At 52.0% G+C, this 19,497-nt stretch overlaps 1 protein-coding gene across 11 annotated transcripts in view; it reads left to right on the forward strand.

Moving 5' to 3' along the window:
- The window catches only part of ADCK1 (aarF domain containing kinase 1), a 143,295-nt gene that overhangs the window by 93,710 nt on the left and 30,088 nt on the right, over positions 1 to 19,497 (forward strand). For 9 of the 11 annotated variants that reach the window (XR_006781452.2, XR_015721836.1, XR_015721837.1 and 6 more), the window contains 3 exons: positions 11,711 to 11,860; positions 13,042 to 13,239; positions 18,335 to 18,528. Coding sequence is in view for 2 of the 11 variants with exons in the window: in XM_087856157.1 (XP_087712283.1) it covers positions 11,711 to 11,860; positions 13,042 to 13,239; positions 18,335 to 18,528 (542 nt within the window). In the remaining 9 variants the exon portion in view is untranslated. Of the gene's footprint in view, positions 1 to 11,710; positions 11,861 to 13,041; positions 13,240 to 13,473; positions 15,591 to 18,334; positions 18,529 to 19,497 lie in introns of those variants that run through there. The other 2 variants (XR_015721842.1, XR_015721841.1) reach the window with 2 other exon arrangements.

Here is a 19,497-nt window from a genome sequence, read left to right on the forward strand (position 1 = left end):
GGCAACATAAGAAGATGAGCCTGTGGTCCCAGTGGTGGGATGGCGTGGAGGAGGAAGCTACCCCTTGGCTCAGCAGATGAGCCAGTGGAAATGTAGGAGAGGGTGCACGTTGGGAGATCAGGCCTCCGAGTGCCTGTGTGGCCTCTGCCAATGGGGACTATGACCTCGTCCGAAGAAGATTGTGAGGGCCACACGAGTGCTGAGCACCATGCCTGGCAGGCACTTCCTGCTACAATATGGTGGCAAGGTTGTTGTTTTCATTCTTTGGGCTCTGTCCTTTATCTCCTTTTACTGTAAATGTTTATTGGATGCCAAACTCGCTGTACCAGTTGCTTTTTTCCATAATAAACTTGGGAGGCAGGTCTTAATGTCTTCATTCTGCTGATGAGGATTCAGATTCAGAGAGGGAAGGTAACTTGTCCAAGGTCACACAGCTAGTAGAGCTGGAATTGAAACCCAAGCCTCTCTGACTCCACTGTTTCTTGGTTCATAAAAGGAGAGTTCGCATCAGAGCGTAGGGGACCACTGCTGGGAACGTGGCTGGGAAGGACTCAGCCATAGCTGGCCTTGGCCTCCTAGGAACTCAGGGAAAGATGCTCTTAGAACCCTTGGGGACCTTATGGTATGTGTGTAGGGTGGGGAGGCTGGATAGGCACCAGGCCCCCCCTGCTTTACTCAGGACAGCTCAGCCATCACCAGAGTTGCCTGTTGGGCTTTTCTGGAAGAGGTCTCCCTTTGGGGGTTGGGAAAGGATAAGAGAAGCACTGTTTTCATTCAACCCTCCACTTTCCAGATGGCAGGGCACTCAGAGGGAGAGCAGATGTCTTTCCTGAGGTCCCTCAGCCAGTAGCACAACTTGGGGCTTCTGACTCTGCTCTTGTCACTGTTGCCTTCTAGGGTGGGCCTGGGGGGTGTTTGGGTCGAGCTTCTGCTCTTGGGTACAAAGTCTTTGGTTCCAGTGGGGAGGTGGGGGGAGGCAGGGAGATCACCTCCAGCTTTTCCTGAACAGCCTTAATGGGGAGCAGGGTCTCTCTGCCTATAGATCAGGAAAGATGCCAGAGGCCTCATGCCTTCCCCCTCCCTTGCCAGGTGACCGGCATTTACTTACTGCCGGCTGCGGTGGGATTTTCATTTCAGCAGCACCCCCAAATCCATTAATCTCTTTGGATACAGTGAGTCCAGGGCCGCAATGGTGTTTTGTCAGAGGCAGCTTTGATTTTTCAAAGACAAGTGCAAACAAAGATGTGCTCTGCTGTACTTGGCTTGCTCTCGTGGCTGAGCCAGGTCCTGGGAGGAGGGGCAGCCGGGCTGGAGGGGGCCTGTGGGAGCTGGGCAGGGTGGTGCCCTCCGAGAGCCCAGGTTCATCTGCTCCTGCCTCTGGCCCTCTTTAAACGTCCTTGCGGATAAGGCCAGCGTTCCGGGCAGAGCAGACCCTCAGTGGACATCCTGGGAATTAGTGGAGAATAAATCAGCCAGCCTCACGCCCTGGGTTAACCTCTGGGAGGCGGGGCTGAGGCAGAGTGTTGGTTTTTTGTTTTCTGGGGACATGCGGAGTGGGGCAGGACGATATCGGAGAGATTTGGGGAAAACAATAACAGCAATAATAATTGTAAGCAACTAATCTGTGCCAGGCACATGGCACGTGTAATCTCTACTCCTTACAGCTGGCCTGCCAAGGGTGATTTGAGAGACCATAACCCCATGTATGGATGAGAGGGCTAAAGCTCAGAGAGGTTGAACGACTTGCCCAACCTCAGACAGCTAGCAGGGACAGAGCCAGGTGTTTGAACACAGGTGTGCCGGACGCTCCTTGCTCCTCCGCCTCCTCCGTCCCCCTCCCGAGACTGACTCTGGCTGCAGTGGAACCAGGGCCCCCCGAGTGACGGCCACATCAGTAACTCCTTGAAGAAGGAGGCGCAGCGCGGACTGAGCAGCTCTGCCCACCACATGAGTGCTGAGTGCAGCCCTTCTCCCTTGAACTCGTGTCAGGCATGGTTTTTTCCATTTCATGCAAACACTGTTCCCCTTTCAGGGAGATGAGTAGACGAGCAGTGCGTGAGCCGTGCCGAGCACAGCGCCTGGGGTGTGGTTGGCACTCCAGATTGGTCCTTAGTTGATTATTGTTGTTTTCATGATTATTACCATCGTTGGACCCTGTCCTTTCCTCCTTTACCTCCTTATACTGTTAGTGTTTTCCAACAGCCCAGCCATGTGCCAGACGCTTCCTACGCTGTAAGCTTAGGAGGGAGGGCTTAGTGCCTCTGTCTGCAGGTGAGGAATTGGAGACCCAGAGAGGGGAGCTCCCAATTCTTGATGGTACACTTCCACCATCTTCATATGGATCCACTTTGTAATTTCCAGCCAGATAAAGATGCGAGTTGTTTCTAGCCCTCTGGCAGGCTTCCTCACCCCCACTAGGGGTGCCTTTCTGACTGTTGTCAGAGGTCACTTCCGCTCACTACTGCACTTCATACAAGCGGAGTCACACAGTGTAGTCTTTTGGGCCTGGCATCTTTGTCATCAGTCACCTGTGGGTCTTTTCTGGAAGCTCTGTTCTCTTCCATTGGTCTATCGGTCCATCCTTGTAATAGTACCACACTGTCTTGATTACGTAATTCCTCAGTCCCCTGGCCCTGGCTTCTGGGGTTTGCGTGACCTGGGAGGCTCTTTGGTATTCTGAGATGTTGTCATTAAATACTGCCGCAGAAACCTCAGGCTGGACAGTGGGCAGGGGTAGCCGGTGTGCTGTACTGAGCTGTCGCTGACCATCGGTTGGGAGAAGACTGGAGACAGGCCCTACTTTACAGAAACTAATCTGTGTGTCTCTTACCAAGCAGCATCAGAGCCGCAGGCCTCACAGAAGACTAGTGGGGCACGAGTGTGTGTGTGTGTATGTGTGTGTGTGAGTGTGAGTGTGGGTGTGAGTGTGGGTGTGGGTGGCGGGTGATGGCGGGGACGGGAAGGGAGAGGTACGGAGACTCCATGTTACTGAAAATTTCTAACAGACTTCTGAGGTTCTAAAGTTTCCTGGGGACTGTGGGACTCAGTGAGCCAGTCCCTGGAGTGAAGCCCTCCTTAGGACAGCCTGGTTATGAGTGTTCCTGGGGGAGGGAAGTACGGGACAGCCAGAAGTGACAAGGGGCAAATACCTCACCCCATATCCTGGGTGGTAGGGGGTTTAGTGACATCTTGGCTGCCACAGGCGGCTTGACTTCAGCTTGAAGTTGGGGCTCAGGAAGTGGCTGTAAAAGGAGTTGCTTTCCAGGTGGGTGGGGATGGTTCCAGACCCCTCCAACCACTTGTTGAGTCAGCCCTACTCTACTTTGAAGAGGCCTCCTGGCCCTGCAGCATCCCAGTCTCGCTGGGCCTAGCATGTGAGGACCTGAAGACCAGTCTAAGTAGCCAGTACCCAAAGACCCAGTTGGAGAAAGGCCAGGTTAGGAGGCAAGAGACCTGAGTTCCAGCCCCTTTTCTGCCCGTGGCTCGCCGTGTGACCTTGGACAAATCACTCCCCCTCTCTGGGCCTCAATTTTCTTATTGAAAGCATTAGTTGGACTCTAAGGTTACATCCTGCTCGGGTATTTTACACAACAGTAATTCTTGGCTTGCTGGGAGTTAAGACTTCAACCATCTATTTCAGAATCTCCAGGGGGAACTTACTTAATGCAATTCCTGCCGCACCCCAGACTGACTCCTCAGAATCTGGAGTGGAAAGGGTTGCAAGAATTCGTGTTTTAACAGACTCTTCGGGTGGTTCAGACACTGACTGGAGACCAGGAACCACCTGCCCCAAGGCCAGCCTCCAGGCTCACTCATCCAGGGAGCCTGAGGCCTGGGGGGCCAGCAGCCCGGGCGGGGAGGACCCTCTTTTGTTTGAGTCTCTGCCCCCAGAAGCAGCATATTACCGAGGGCCTGCCCTGGTGATCATATTTGCCAGTCACATTAAGAGCTGGTGACAGTGACTGTCATTAATTTTATTAAAAGTAAAGGTCGAGCAGGAGCACGCTTCCCTAGGCTGGATGGAGCCTCCTCGAGCCATAGGACGACTATTGATTGCAGACCTTTTATCGAAGGTTAATTGGATTTCAGTGAGTGTGTGTTTAAGACCCTGCCTGGGCTGAGGCCCAGTTGAATTTGTGTGAAATTAGCTAGAGAGAAAGGTGACACAGTTGGGAGTTTGGGGGATGTGGGGCTGGGGCTGGGGTCTGGTGAGCAGACACCAGCTGTCTGTGAGGAGTGGGGGTGGGTGCAGAGATGGGAACTTGTGAAAGAGGCCTGGGAGCCAGCTCGGGGACGAGGGCAGGGGGCTTCCGGGAGTCATTAGCTGGACTTGGATTCAGTCCTCTGTCTTTGGGATGGCTGTCTTTGTATGTGGTGTGGCCTCCAGAGCCTATCTTTTCCTCTCTCCAGAGAGTAAATTTCGCTTTGAGTCAGAGTGGGGGTGGGGGTGGTGATGGGGATCAGGGGTTTAGCTCATACTTAGAAAGCCTTATCACGAATCCTCCTTTTTCAAGACCCCCAACTCTGGTTTTCAGAGGCATCAGGGGCCTTCAGTTGCTGAGCCTCTGTGGGCTTGGGGCAAACAGCAAGCTCCCCCCTGCCAGCCTACGGTCCCTTGTTGTCTAGCTGGCTAAGCCAGGTCTCAGTAGCTGTCTGTTCACCTGGCAGAGGCAGTCTTGCTTATCTCTTTCTGTCTGCTCTCTCTGTTGTTGGGGGCTCTTTGTATTCTTCATTTCTTTTAGTCTTCTTCGTGGGGTCGGGGAGTGAGTGGAGTCAGTGCATGGGTTCAGTCTGCCACGTATAGCCAGAAGCCCTTGCCATGCTTCTTCCTTCCAGTAGTTTTAAGAATCCATTCCAGGTCATTCTGGGAGCCGCGGAAGGGTCTCAGTTGTATGTTTCAGCAGACGTTTCTCGAGCACCTACTGTGTGCAGGCACCGCATGTAAGTGCTGTATCAGAGGGATGCAGAGAGCGTGGCAGAAAGGGTGGCTGGGTGCCGTGGCAGGAGGGGCAGAGGGTTTCAAAGTTGGGGCACCCTGGGCTTATGCCTGGCTCTGCCATTTGTTGGCCAGGTGCCCTTGGGTAAGTTACTTAAGATTGTCCACATCTGTGCAGTCAGAGTCCTAACAATACCTACTTCACGGGGTCGTTGTGTAGACTGTAGGCTGTGAAGTTGTGTAAGATCATTTATTTTATTTGTTTATTTTTTTAGATTATTTATTTATTTGAGAGAGAGAGCCCGAGCAGGGGGAGGGGCAGAGGGAGAGGGAGAAGCAAGACTCCCTGCTGATGCAGGACTCGATCCCAGGACCCTGAGCCGAAGGCAGATGCTTAACCGACTGACCCATCCAGGAGGCTCTGTGTAAGATCATTTATAATTCATGATGTTATTCACAGAGGCATGTCTTCTTTGCCCCCCTCCTTTCCATCTACCTCTGTTGTCCTGGGTACGTAGACTTGGAAAATGAGCAGTGATCATCGATTGAGCAAACAGTGACCCCCCCCCCCCATCTGTAAAGGCCATGCTTCAGTTAGACCCCAGTCTCCCCATGTTGAATACCACACTTACTTTCCCTCTGTGTCGTCTCCCACTTCATGGGCCTCTGGCTCTGAGGTAGAAGGTGCCCAGAGGACCAGGGAGCGAAGCCGAAGAGGCATGAAGGATCCTGGTTACCGAAATAACTAGAAAGAAAACATCTCCTTCCATCATCCTCACATAGAACTCCATTAACTTGTCAGACCAAATCTTGAGAAGCGCGGGGATGTTCTAGAGATCTCGGTGCACAAGATGGGTTCTTGGAGATTTCTTTCCCCAACAGCAGGGGTGTTAGGAGTCAGCCTTCCTGGACTCTGGTCCTGGCTCTGCTACTTGCGAACCATGCTGTCTTGGTGAAGCCAGTCACTCTTTGGAAGCCCCAGCTGTCTGTTGTAAAGTGGGGTACAAGAGAAGAACCCACAGGATTGTTTGATGATTGGAACATGAAGCATTTGGTGCGGTGGCCCAGTACGTGCTCAGCACAAGTTGTTACTACATTGGAATTCCAGCCCTCGGGACCCCTTGCCAGAAAGAGGAAATATGTAGGGAAGAAACCCTTTCCCTGGTTCTTATATTGACCCAGGTCAGGTGGCAGGATGTGGAAGGATTTCTGTGGAGTGCGTTGTTGCCCCAAGGCAGGGTTTGTCAAGTGTCCACGGCTCCTCCTTCACTGTGTCTTCAATAGTCATGCCCCCTAGGACCCAATCCCTTTGGTCACTGTGACCCTTTGAGTCTGTCTGGCCAGGAGACATGAGGAGTCCTTCTTGGCCGTGGGGATATCCTTTGTCCTGGCTCTCCGGTGCTGTCCCACTGTAAGCCTAACCCAGAGAAGCTTTCACCAAGCTCCAAAATTAGAGGAACCCCCCACCTTCTATAATTAACCCGCTTACCACCTCTCCCAGTACCGTGTGTGGTTGAAGAGGTTCCCCATGTGTTCACTTCAGGAATTTCATCTCCCCATTGGCTAGTCCAAGATTGACCTCTCCATATATTGGATTTGGCCTCGCTGGGCCGCAGCAAGGGATCTGAGGTTTATGTATTCCCAGGGAAGTTCCTTGGGGCGGGGTGAAGGCCGAGAGTAAAATCCTGGTCGTTCAGGCTCTGGTGCCTCAAGAAGCCTGGCCATAAACTGACAGAAGAACAAGGAGAATTTGAATTATTAACCTCTTTATACTTAACATCAGGCTACTTATGTGATTATTAATATCCTGCAACACCAACCTCCTATTTCTTTGAGAGATCTTGGCCTTGCTTGCACGACACCCCCAAGAACATAAATAGACTTTCCCTTGGGGGTGGGAATAAATTAATCCATGCAATTATAGAATAATTAAAGCACTTTCAGCCAATTCAAGTTTTGAGAAAAATCCAAAAATAACTCCTTGATTTAAATATTATTTACTAAATTAATTCTTTACTCAACCTTTTTATAGATTCCTGTTTTTTTACCTCCCCACTGTCAGGGAATAAAGGCATTGCGTAATTACTAAAGTCACTTACATGAGTGGCACATTCTTTTTACACAGAACAATTAAACTTGTCACTGACTTTTTTTCTAAAAAGAGCTATCCTATAGCTTTAGTTACCAGTGAGTTTTTTGGTTAGAGGAGCAGTCCTGGATTTCCCTCTGAGACTCTTTTCCCCAAATGGAATACCTTTTTGGATGCCCTGCGGACCTTCAGAGGGTTTCACTTCAGCCCCCGCCTCCAGGGAGGAGCTTCTCTGTACGTGGAGAGGCAGGAGAGAGCGGGCGATTGACAGCTTGTTCAGTGGACCCGGGCCACCTGGGTTTGGAGCCCGGTTTCACTCACTGCTGGCTGGGTGACCAAGCCTCTCCTCTTTCCCTTTTCCTATTTCTTCCTTTAGCCGTCTACTACGGAGGATGGCTGTGAGTCCATGGAGGTGCCTAGAATGGTGCCTGGCCCAGAGTGTTAGCTATGACCGTTCTAAGACGTTGGCATTCCCCTGTCTTTATGCAGATGCTATTGTCAGAGGGCAAGGGGCACCTTTAGAGGAACGGATTAGACCTTTTCCCAAAGAAGACATACAAGGAGCCAACAGGTACATGACAAGGTTCTCCACATCACTCATCATCAGGGAAATTCACATCAAAACCCCAAGGAGATATCACCTCGCACCTGTTAGAATGGTCCTCAAGAAGTTAAGAGAGAACAGTGTTGGCGAGGCCATGGAGAAAAAATGCTGGTGCATTCTTGGTGGGAAGGCAAACTGGTGTAGCCACTGTGGAAAATAGTGTGGAGGTTGAGCCAAAAATTAAAAACAGTATGACCATATGATTCAGCAGTTCATCCTGGGTGTATAGCTGAAGGAAATGAAATCAGTTTCTGAAAGGGAAATCTGCATCCCCGTGTTCATTACAGTATTTACAATTGTTTGCTCTTTTTTTTTTATTATGATTTTTTTATTATATTATGTTAGTCCCCATACAGTACATCCCCGTACAATTGTTTGCTCTTAATCACGAGACATAGCTAAACTAATTATGGAAAGAGGGTGGGAGAAAGGGTTGTGTGCCCAGTGATGGCCTTAGGTTTCTTCTGGGATCCTCGGTGTCTCCGTGAGTAGGAGGGGGCTGGCTGCCTTCTCTGGGCAAATTGGGTCTAAGAAACTATTTACTGCGACTCTTGACAGATTGGAAGAAAAATTACCCCAAATTTAGAAATTAAGGCCGAGAGTGTGCAGTGTATCCTTTCAAAGTCGTTCCTAGGCATTGTTCAGGCAGCCCACTGAGGGCTTTTTAATATCTAGGGGAATGTAGTTCTGTTTGACTCTGCTATTGACAATTAATTAAGGGCTCAGACTGAAGTCATACGTCAACCTGTAGATCTTATCTGGTAGAGATGCAAATAATTTCTGCCCAGTAGAAAAGATAACCTCAAAGGTTATGATTTCCTTATTGCTCTGTAGGACAATAACCAGTTTTATATCTAATCCAGGAATCTTAGTCTCTTATTCCTGTTTAAATTCCCATAAATACTCAGTCCCTCGAAATTCTCTGAACCAGCTCTGTCTTCTTATTTGCTCCTTTATTGGTGAATTAAACAATCTTTGACATGTGTTCATTCTATATTTTTATGAATTATGTTTTTAACTTTTTGAAAATTACACTTTGATGGGAGTGATAAAAGGTACATTTTCCCCCAAGTTTTAAATAATAAGCTACCACATTATAACAAACACATTTGTGTGTCTTATTTAGTAATATAAGCCCTTTATAGTGTGTAGTGTATGAAGTGCTTTCCCAGATGTAATCACATTTTGACCCTGAATGTGGAGGTTACCCTGTGAGGAAATAGAACAGATGGAATTAGTCCCACTTAACAGCTAAGGGCACTTAGACCCAGACTGAGAAGGGAGGTGACTTGGCCCCCAGGTCAGACATGCCCTAGTTGGCAATACCAAGATGGCGGCAGAGTGAAGCTGGTGGCCTAGGCTGGTTTTCCCTTTTGTCTGTGCCTTCCATATCTGTCTATGTTGGTGAAATCTGATTAAAGTGAACGTTAGGAACCTGTCCCAAATGGTGAGACACCCAAGTAGGAGCAGCTGGACGGGGTGTTGAAATGGGGAGGGCCACTTGGTGGCTTTGCTTGTGTATATGTGAGCTACAGTCGGCAGCGCCTCTCCTCCTCTGGCAGCAGCTCACTCCTCATGGGCAAGGGCTCCCCCATCCTGAGTCCCCAGACCCCTAGGGGCCATCTTTCAATGTAGTAATAGGGGGCCCAGAGCGATTAGCAATATTTCAGAAAGCTCAGGGGAGATCATACATCTCCCCATGACAGGTCTGCCCAGACTAAATGAAATGTCATTTCTCTGCTGTTGGCTGGCATTCTGTCAGCTCAGTCTGGCTGTACTGCTTATCGTGGGCTGATCAGGAGCCCTGATTGGACCTTATATGCATCCTTGACAAATAAAAATGAATTATTACTTAATAAATGCAATTGGTTTGGCAAATGCTGCCTTTCAGAGCCTGGCTCCATGGAGCTCCAAAGAGCCTAACAAAAGGGCTTCCCAGAAGGGGACTTGCTGGCTCAGCCAGGACCAACTCTAGCTGGGCCCCTCTCCGAGGAAAGAGAAAATGGTAGCCCTGGGGCAGCTGACATCTCAGCCCGAGGCTGAGAACTTGACCTGGGGCAAAGTCTTCCAAGTGCCTGCAGAGTACTGGGCACTCATTTCACCCACTGTGACATCGGATAGGTGTCAGGACTTCAGACAACCTCTTCACTGAAGCTGAGAGAAGCATCTGGTTAAGGTCACGAGGTTCACTTGAGAAGTGCAGAGGCTGGTGTGAGCCTATAGGTAGCATGGTTGCTAGGAGGCGGTGGGGTCACACCTGGCTTGAATCGCGGCTCTACCTGCGGGTAGCCCATGGCTGTGTGTAAGTGGAACCTCGAGGAATCGCAGCTCCTTATCTGCAAAACGGGGATCATATTTGTACCTACTTTTAAAGCCGATACAAGTATTTCAGCTATTGCTGTAGTAGGGTTATTCTTGAAGGTTTATTTTGTGGTTCAGAGGAGATTCATGGGGTTGGGATAAGCATCAACACAGGAACCACAGCATCTCAAAAAAGCAGACAAGGGTCTCATTCATGTTGAAGGTAGAGCCCTGTATTCACAGGTTTGGCCTGCTATAGGTTAAGTGGTTGCATAGTAGAGCCAGTTGACGATATGTAAATTGTACCTTAATAAAGTCATTTAACAAAATAGAGCCAGTCTCTGCCATCTTGGGTGCTTATAATAGTGGGCTATGTGGTCATTAATCAAATAATGACACAAACAATGTGCTAGTACCATGAAAAAAAAAGTACAGAGTTCTATGAGAGTTTGTGGCCAGAGAATCTCATCTAGGCTGGGAGGTCAAGGGAGGCTTCTCCAGAGAGGTGATGCTGAGCTGGGATGGGAAGGAAGAGAGGGGTGAATAGGTGAAGGGGAGATAGGAGGAAGGCTCTTGGCAGAGGGACGCTCATGTGCAAAGGCCCTGAGGTAGGAAAGCACAGGGCCATTGGAGAAGAGAAAGAGAGCAGATGTGGCTGTAGTATCACTGTGGTGCGAGATGAGACCTGGGAGGGAGGCTGGGCCTGGTTGTGCAGGGCTTTGTAGGCCAAGCAGAGAAATTGAGCCTTCATTTTAAGACCCTACTCCTGTATTCCCCCACCACCCATGGGCCCCAGCTCCTCTCCTCTGGCTGGGATATGTTTGCTAGTGACTGTGGGGTCCAGCAGGGACTGAGAGCAGTGTCAAGGGCAGTGGGTGTCCTGGGGCATCAGCTTTGTGAGTTGAGCATCTCTTTGTCCTCTGGAAACCCATTGGCAGACTATCTGTGGGCCCAGGTCTGGCACTATTCAGCAGCTGTTCCCTAGCTGGGAAGAGGCTTTTAACTTTAATAAAAAGGGAGTAGAGATAAGAAGACCGCCTCAGCAGGGAGGGCAGCAGTGACAGGATGATTTAAATGACCTCTCCAGTGTCATTTCTTCTGTGCAGACATCATAAATCAGATTAGCATTGGGCTCTGGCGGGGAGGTGCAAAGGGAAAGGGGCCTGAGGGAGAGAGGAGCAGGGCTTGTGACTCTGGGTCCTCCTGGGACTGCCTTGGAGCTGGTGGGACAGCCCTAGGGGGTGCCAGGGACACGTATTCCTCACCCAGAGCCCCCAGCCTTGCTCTTTGGAGAAGGGGTGGTTGGGATGACCCCACTCCCACCCCAGCTTCCAGCCCATCTTCAGCTTTGTGGAGAAAATGAAGAGCTCAAGAAGAGAATAGGGAAGGGAGGGATTGGGAAAGAGTAGAAGGGTGGGGTTTGGGGTGGGAGTTATGGCCTTCAGAAATGCTAGAAGCAGTGGTTCTACCTTGCTGTGTATTATAATCACCTTGGGAACTTGACAACAGATGCCGATGCCTGGGGCCCACCTCCAACACTTCTGAGTTCTAGGTGATTCTGTGTGCAGCTGAAGTTGAGAGGAACTGGTTTAGAACTGAGCTTCTATCTTAAGCTCAGGAACTGTATGATCACAAGCCATCACTCCCGCCCTGACCGCCCAGGCCCACCCAGTGCCTCTGGCCTTTCTCTTGAAAGTGACCAGATTCAGGGGCCAGAGTCGAAGTCTCTGAGACAGGGGTTAGTGCGGCATAACTCCCACCCACCTCCCTTCTCTTTCAGATCTCACGCCACCTGGGTAAGATATACAGCGAGATGATCTTCGTCAATGGCTTCGTGCACTGTGACCCCCACCCCGGCAACGTGCTGGTACGGAAGCGCCCGGGCACAGGGAAGGCGGAGATTGTCCTGCTAGACCACGGGCTCTACCAGGTAGGAGAGGCCTTTCCCACCCGGCCAGCCCAGGGGCTCTGGGCCTGCCTGGGATCTGAGCTCACTCAACTCCCAGATCGGCCACAGACACGGGAGGCAGATAGCCGGGGTAGATGGGAGAGGCCATGCCCTGCCCCTAGAGCCATCATTTTGTGTAAGTCACATCATACAAGCTCTCTCCAGCCAAATGAGGTTGGTACCGCCCCCTTCACAGGCTGCTGTGGGGAGTGGACGGGATGTGCCCGGGGATGTGCGGGTGCTATGTCAGCTGTAAACACTGTGCTTCTCCGGGAAGCCCAGGCCAGCCCACTGGGAAGTAAGCTGCCCTTCAATGATCTGGGACTTCAGGGGGAGGGGGTCACTCAGCCCCAGGGAGGAGGTAATGTGCAGTGGGAAAGGGGGCCCGAAGCTGACGGGCTGGATGGGCCCAGCCTCTGTCTTCTGGAACTTGGGACTCACCTGGTTCGGATGAGCCGTGAGCTCCTGCCTGGAAGTTGCGAAGTTCACTGCCAATACCGGGACCCAGGGCCTATCTTGAGTCCAGGGCAGAGGGTCCTGGAGAGATTTCCCCAATGGTCTCCTGCTCCTCCCCTCAGAGCCTTGATCTCCCCTCGCAAAATCTTGGCCTCCTTTGAAAGACTCAGTGACATTGGGTTCATTAGTTTAAGGTAGGCTAGCTGCTGTCACACACAGCCCCCACACACATGATGGCCCAGACACAACATATGTCTAATTGCTCGTTCACGTACCTGTCCTGTAGGTGGAGGCGTCTGACGGCAGGGCCTGACCAAGGCTCCCTGGGGGTGGTCTCATCATCCTCCAGCAGCAGGGGTGAGGGCTTGGAGCAGCATGCATGGGAAAGTTTGCAGGAGCTGAGCGTGGAGCTTCTGCCGCATTGCATCGGTCGGAGCTCAGGCAGAGAGCCGCCTCTCACCAGGAGGGAGGCGGGGAGTGTGATTTTAGTGGGCAATTAGTGACCTTCGCCACTCAGGACCAAGGCTGGCCAAATAGTAGCTTTCACGTCGGACCTTCAGGGATGGCTGACCTTTGGGGGAGAAGCGGATGATGCCCAGGGGCTCCAGTCTTCATCAGTCCCCCTTCACAGTGGTCATACCAGCCAGGGGCTAGGCCTTCCGTGGGGAAAGGAGGCTCAGATCCTGCCACGTGGTCCCCCACCTCAGGTGCTCACAGACGAGTTCCGCCTGGATTACTGCCACCTCTGGCAGTCGCTGATCTGGACTGACATGGAGAAGGTGAAGAAGTACGGCCAGCGCCTGGGGGCCGGGGACCTCTACCCCTTGTTTGCCTGCATGCTCACCGCCCGGTCTTGGGACTCGGTCAACAGGGGCATTGGCCAAGCTCCGGTTACCGCCACAGAGGTAGGTGGTCCTGTCCTGGCCTTGCCTTCTCCTGAATGCAGGGGCTGGGGCCACGGGTGGTCTTTGGACCCCTTCCAGCCCAGGGTCTGGGGTTCTGGGCTGGTGGGCTGTGGCCATGGGGCAGTGGGCAGCATTGAAGATCTCCTGGAGGAGAAGCATCTCTGGGTGCAAGGAGGGAGAGGGAACAGTGTCTCCGTATGTCATCAACCTGCTCTTGGTAACCATGTCATCCAGACTGCTGTGGCTTTTGCTCCAACCCACTCACACCAGATTTCAGGCTTCACCACGTTCTCCTCCAGGACTTTTGGGAATCCCCAGGGACTGTTTCATCAGTAAGTCTGGCTCCACTTGTGCCCCTCTCAAGCTTCCTGTATGCCTCCCTGCTGGGGGGGCACCTCACTTCGTCATGCAGCACTCAGGCAGGGCCACTTGTCCCGTTGTCTTCCCCGCATGTGTGGCAAAACAGCTTTTTTGGTCTCTCTTTGTGGCTTATTTCCCATTGGATCTAGACGAGAATCCCATGGAGCCTGGGCTGAGACTGGTCCTAGGAGCTCTTCTCCCTATACTCCTAGCCACCTCCTTCCCAGACTCCTCATTCTCTCATGGAGTTAGCTTCTGTCTTCCCAGTCCATCAGTTTGCCAGACCCGTGCAGACTTGTCCACAGCCATGTGGGGACCGGCTTGGACTCTGCCGAGGCCCTGCTCACCACAAGGGCAGGTCGTACTTGTGCATCCAGACAGACAGACCTGGGTTCTAGCTCCAACCCCTGCTCTTCCTGCTGGCGTGATCTTGGATGGTTCTCGTCACCTCTTGGAGCCTCCTGGTCCTCCCCTGTGAGCTACCTTTCATGAGGGCCTTTAGGAATGGCTGGATGGAGTCTTAAACGATGCCACCAAAAAGACCATCTTTTGACATCTCTTGGCTCTGCTGTCCTGCAAATTGACATGGTTCCCCAGCAAGCTTGGTAGCAATGATGACTGCCTCAGGCTTGCATGGCTTTAACGCTTGTTATCTTGGAAGACAGACCATCTCCCTCCTTTCTAAATAGGGCTGATAATCTCTGTTTTATTGATAATGTATATAAAGTGCCTCCCCACGGTTCCTGAAACTTGTTCATCGAACAAACATTTGTCTTTGCTGGAACTGAGACTAGATGCTGGGGATCCAATGATGAACAGACAGACAGGCCTTCCCTGCGATCTGCCCTGTGGTTGAGGGAGACAGACAGTAAACAAGTGAACAAACAGGTAAATGGAATAATTGCAGCTTGCAGCCACTGGAGGCAACAGGCAGGGTGAGTAACGGGGGTGCTGTAGATTGGGCGCTCAGAGACCTTGCCGAGGAGCTGACGTCTAAGCTGAGTTTTGGAGGACGAGGAAGGCAAGCAGCCACGGGCAGGGCTTGCAGAAAGCGTTCCAGGCAGAGGGCACACAATGCACCAGGGTGGGGAGAGAAAGTGTTGGCACGGTCTGGAGTGTGGTGGGGTGGGTGCTGGAATGAGAAGAATTTGGGGTGCTGGGCAGAAGGAGCTTCTCTTGGGGCCTCATAAGCCATGGGAAGAAGTTTGGATTACTTCTCAGTACAAAACAAAGCCTTTGGCAGGTTTCAAGCAGGAGAAGAACTTGCTCACGTTGTTATTTTAGGTATCAGGAGCGACCAAGATGAGCAGTGGGGCAGCTGGTCAGGAGGCTGGGAGGTGGTGGGGGCGCAGACCACGCTAAAGGCAGTGGGGGTGGAGGGAAGCAGATGAGCCAAGGGGTACTTTGGTGTAAGACTGAGAGGCTTTTCTGTCAACTTGGGCGTGGACAGGAGGCAGAGGGAGGACTCAGAGTTGCATCACAGCTTTTTGGGGTGATCATAGGGTAGGGGGGCTACTTGCTGACATAGGGAAGACTTTGGGAAGGACATAGCTGGGGGGCGGGAGGCAGGAGTTAGAGCATTCACATAGAGGCATCATGGGCAGTCAGCTTGGACCTCCAAGATAAAAACTTGGGTGTTCTCAGTGTGTACATGGTATTTAGAGCTTCAGAGATGGACAAGATCGCGTGGCACACTGTAGGTACTTAGTATATTGTGTGTGTTCTTATTAACTAAGTTAGAATTTTATTTTGCATTCTTATTCACTTATAACAACCCGGCATAATCACTGCCGTCTTAGTCTGCCCGGGTTGCCCGCTGACTAGGTGGCTTGTACAACAGAAATCTATCTTCTCACAGTTCTGGAGGCTGGAAGTCCAAGATCAAGTTATCGTCGGGTTGATTTCTGGTGCAGCCTCTCTTCCTGACTTGCAGACGGCTGCCATCTTGCTGTACCTTCACATGGCCTTTCTTCTGTGTGGATACACTCCCGGTATCTCTTCTGCTCCTCCTAAGGACATCGGTCCTGTTGGGTTAGGGCCCCACCTTTATGAAGTCACTTGAGTTTGATTACCCTTTCAAAGGCCTCATCTCCAAATACAGTCACACTGGGGTTAGGACTTCAACATGGGGATTTGGGAGGGACACAATTCAGTCCATAGCACCAGCCAGGAAGCCTCTCTCATCACCTTTGGCAAAAGTGGCCCCTTAATACTTGTATCACTCATGTGTATCCACCGTAGACTCTCCCGAAGATTAGCTGTTTGTGTCCTTGTATGAATCCTCCAATTAGTTGGTGAGTACCTGGAAGGCAAGGATCCTATCATGTACCTCTTTTTATAAGGTCCCTACAGCCCTGGGACCACATCTAACAGAGGCGTGTTCAAGTAGGTTCTGGAGACATGGACTCTAGTTGCTCACTTGGGACAAAAAGCCAGCGAGAAAATAAACTTAGCCACTCCAGGCCAACCCCAGTCCAGTATCTGCGATGTAAGGGCTCAGTTTTTCTGTGTCTTAGGCTTATTGAGAATGAGGGGAACCTCCAACATTGTGTTGGGGAAGATGTTTTCCCAACTACAAGTGGCTTAAACAATTAGGCATTTGTTCTCTCCGTAACAGGAAGCCTGGAGGTGAGTGGGTCCAGGTTGGTTAATTGAACAGATCAGAAACCTAGGGTTCTGGGCTGACTCTCACAGTTCTAAGGTAACTGAGAGAGTTCCAAGCTTTACACCTTTATTCCCTGATGTCCAGAGGTGGAAATTAGGGACCATTTCTTCTCATATATTGTTTCTTAAGAATAGGAAAACCTTTCCCAGAAGTCCCCCAAAAGACTCCCCCTTGGTCTCATTGGCCAGAATTGTGTCTCAGGTCCATGCCAGAGCCAAACACTGGCAGAGACATTGTGCTCTTAGCCGACAATGGCTGAGATCAATCAAGATCTCCCCTGGGGCTAGGGAGGGGCTCTGCCTCCCTCAAGAGCACAGCCCCAAGGGGTCAAGTGCACAAAAATGGGGTTCTTTTGACAAAGGAGAATGGGGAATGGCTGTTGCGTAGGCACCCAACGGGGTCTACTGCAGACAGCCACCATCAGGATAGTCCAAGCTTGAAGAGATGGCCCCTGGAGAGAGTCCAGGTGAGTGCAGGAGCCTTCCTTTGCTCTGAGAGGAGCTGAGAGGGATTGTCTGCAGGCCAGTCCCAACTTCGCTGTGGTGAGCAAGGCCTTGATCCGGCCTTAGCCCTCAGGCAGGATGACCCACAGCTGTGGTGGAAGGCGGCAGGGAGACAGCCAGCCTCAGTGTCTGGCCTCGTGTTGAGATGTTCCAGTCTGATAGCTTCTGCCTGAGGGACATTTCGAGTTTCACAGCAACTCAGTTATCAGCAGCACACACGTGTTATGGAAAGGGCTGAGAGTCCTGCTCGTGCTGCAGAAGGAGGCCACATGGGGAAGCCTTTGGCAGCACTGCTGAGACCCTCCTTGTGACTTGGATTAGCTCCAGGCGTCTCCCCATGCCTTATCTCTGCTGACCCTCTCAGTCCTGCTGGGTGGTGGGCACGGAGGGTATGAGCATTTCCAGTTTTTAGATGAGGACACTGGGTTAGAAGAGATGAAAGGACTTATCCAGGATCACAGTCCCACTGTGAGGTGAGAGACAGTAGAGCGTGGTGGTGAGGGCATGGGCTTGGGGGCCGGACTGCAGGGGTTCAAAATCCCGACTCACCACTTGGTAGCTGTGACCCGTGGGCAGGGTGCCTAACTTCTCACCGCCTCAGTTTCCTCCTCTCAAATGGGGGTGATACACTTGCCTGAGAGGGTTGTGCTGAGGATCAACTGAGTTAATACCTGCAAGCATTTCCTCTGGGAACTGAGAAGAGGTCAGAGGTGTACTGTTGTGCTCAGGGCTCTGGCTGGAGACCGTTGTTTGCCCAGAGCCATGCAGAGTTCAGGGACAGGGAAGGGTGGGGAGCCAGACCTCACACTTAGACACCAGGGTGGGGTAAGGGCTAGCCTTGGCTCCTGCTCTTTGGGCATTGGGACCTCAAGCACTGGGCTGGCTGAGACTCACTCCAGCATGGAGGACAGTCATGGGCAGTGGCTGTGTGGGCAGCGGGGCTCTGGGTGGGTCTGGTGGGGTGCAGAGTCAGGCAGGATATAGAGCAGGACTTTGGAGTTGGGTTGGGGTCAGGAGCTCAGGTCTGTGAACCAAACCAGCCTGGGCTTGGCTGAGGGGATGGGGGACATGACTCAGTGGGTATCGGCGTCCAGGGCTCCTTCTAAGCCTGGCCTGAAATTGGTGGCAAGTGGAAAGAGCCTTGGAGAGTAACACACAGGTGAGCCCCCGGGCCGAGAGGCTGGCTAACTCCAGCCTCATCAAGGGGTTGGTGAGGAAGCAGACTTCCTGCCCCAGTCAGTACGGCCTTGCAGGCTTGGAGGATGGGGACTGGGGACCGTGGGGAGCCAGGGATGGCAGAGACCCCTGTTGATGTGCTCTTGTACTGCATGCAGTGCTTGGCCAGAAGTTGGGGTGAGATGTCTCATCCACGTCCTTCGGACTACGAAGCCCCTTGTGCTGAGCTTCCCCCTGGGGAGGTGCCTAGTGGCACTGAGGCAGCCGTGCTGGGAGCTCCCTCCTAGTGCTTCCTTGCAGGCCCTCAGCCACAGGCTGCCCTGACACCTACCACCCTGGGCCCCACTCTTCACACCAACTCTCCCCGTCTGTCTCCCTGTTGCTGCTTCAGGACGCAGAGATCCGCAACAATGCAGCCAACTACCTCCCCCAGATCAGCCAGCTCCTCAACCACGTGCCTCGCCAGATGCTGCTCATCTTCAAGACCAATGACCTGCTCCGTGGCATTGAGGCTGCCCTGGGCACCCGTGCCAGCGCCAGCTCCTTCCTCAACATGTCACGTTGCTGCATCAGAGCGTTGGCTGCGTGAGTGCGGGCTCCGGCCTCTGCTCCCCTCCCAGCTCTCTGGCCTGCCCCTGGAGGGTACCATTTGCCTCCACTTTCTCCCACCAGCCTCCAGGGCCCTGCCTGAGCTCCCCAGTCTCTGGCTCTCCCTGCAGGAAGAGTTTGGGGCAGAAAATGACTCCCAGTGAATTCCCTGGTTCCGGGCGGTGTGTTTGGTCCAGAGAGCCACCCGTACTTTGTCAAATTGGTGCGTTCCAGGGCATCACCCTCCTGGTTAAGCTTTCCAGGTGATTCTTACCCTCAGTAAATTTTGAAATGTTTTCCAAGAGTTTCAGTCCCATCCAAGTGTCCCCTGGACTTGGAATCGGGACACCCTGATGTGCATCCCGTCTCTAACTGGTCTCGGGACCTGTCTCCCCAGCATTGGCTAGGCAGCAAGGCCGGTGTTCTTGCCCTGCAGGTGTGGCCATGACTCGGGAGTGTCTCCAGTAGGCTCACTGGGGATCTCAGATCTTTTTAGATGCCTCAGTACCCTTGGAGTGTTGGTGAGGGTGGGAAGGTTCTTTCTCAGGGAGGTATTGCTAGAGAAGTGAGGGCTCTAGGCCCTTCTTCCTGAGTGTGCAGATACACGGGAAGGGCCATGCTCTGGCTCAATTTTCTCATCTGAGAGGGGAGCCCAAGACCGGGGTCAACTCCCATCCATCCTAGGCAGGGAGTGGGTCATTCTGGCAAAGTGTCTGGTGAAGGGAGCATTGGCCACATATATCATGCACCCGTGATCAAATATTGAATTAGATTATAGCAAAATGGACTGCACACAGAAAGGGCTGAACATGATTTATTCTTCTCTGAGGGTTCTGGAAGCAAAGTCTTGAATGGGTCATTATCATAAACACCATTTCCCATCCTGTCCTTTTGTTAGTGCAGAAGGGATTGAGCTAGGCTTAATTCATAGTGGGCTCAGCCGGTCAGGACCACCTGACCTAGTTT

The sequence above is a fragment of the Ursus americanus genome, chromosome 26, assembly GCF_024610735.1.
Source record: "Ursus americanus isolate L20-20 chromosome 26, mUrsAme1.1.p, whole genome shotgun sequence".
Classification (NCBI taxonomy): domain Eukaryota; kingdom Metazoa; phylum Chordata; class Mammalia; order Carnivora; family Ursidae; genus Ursus; species Ursus americanus.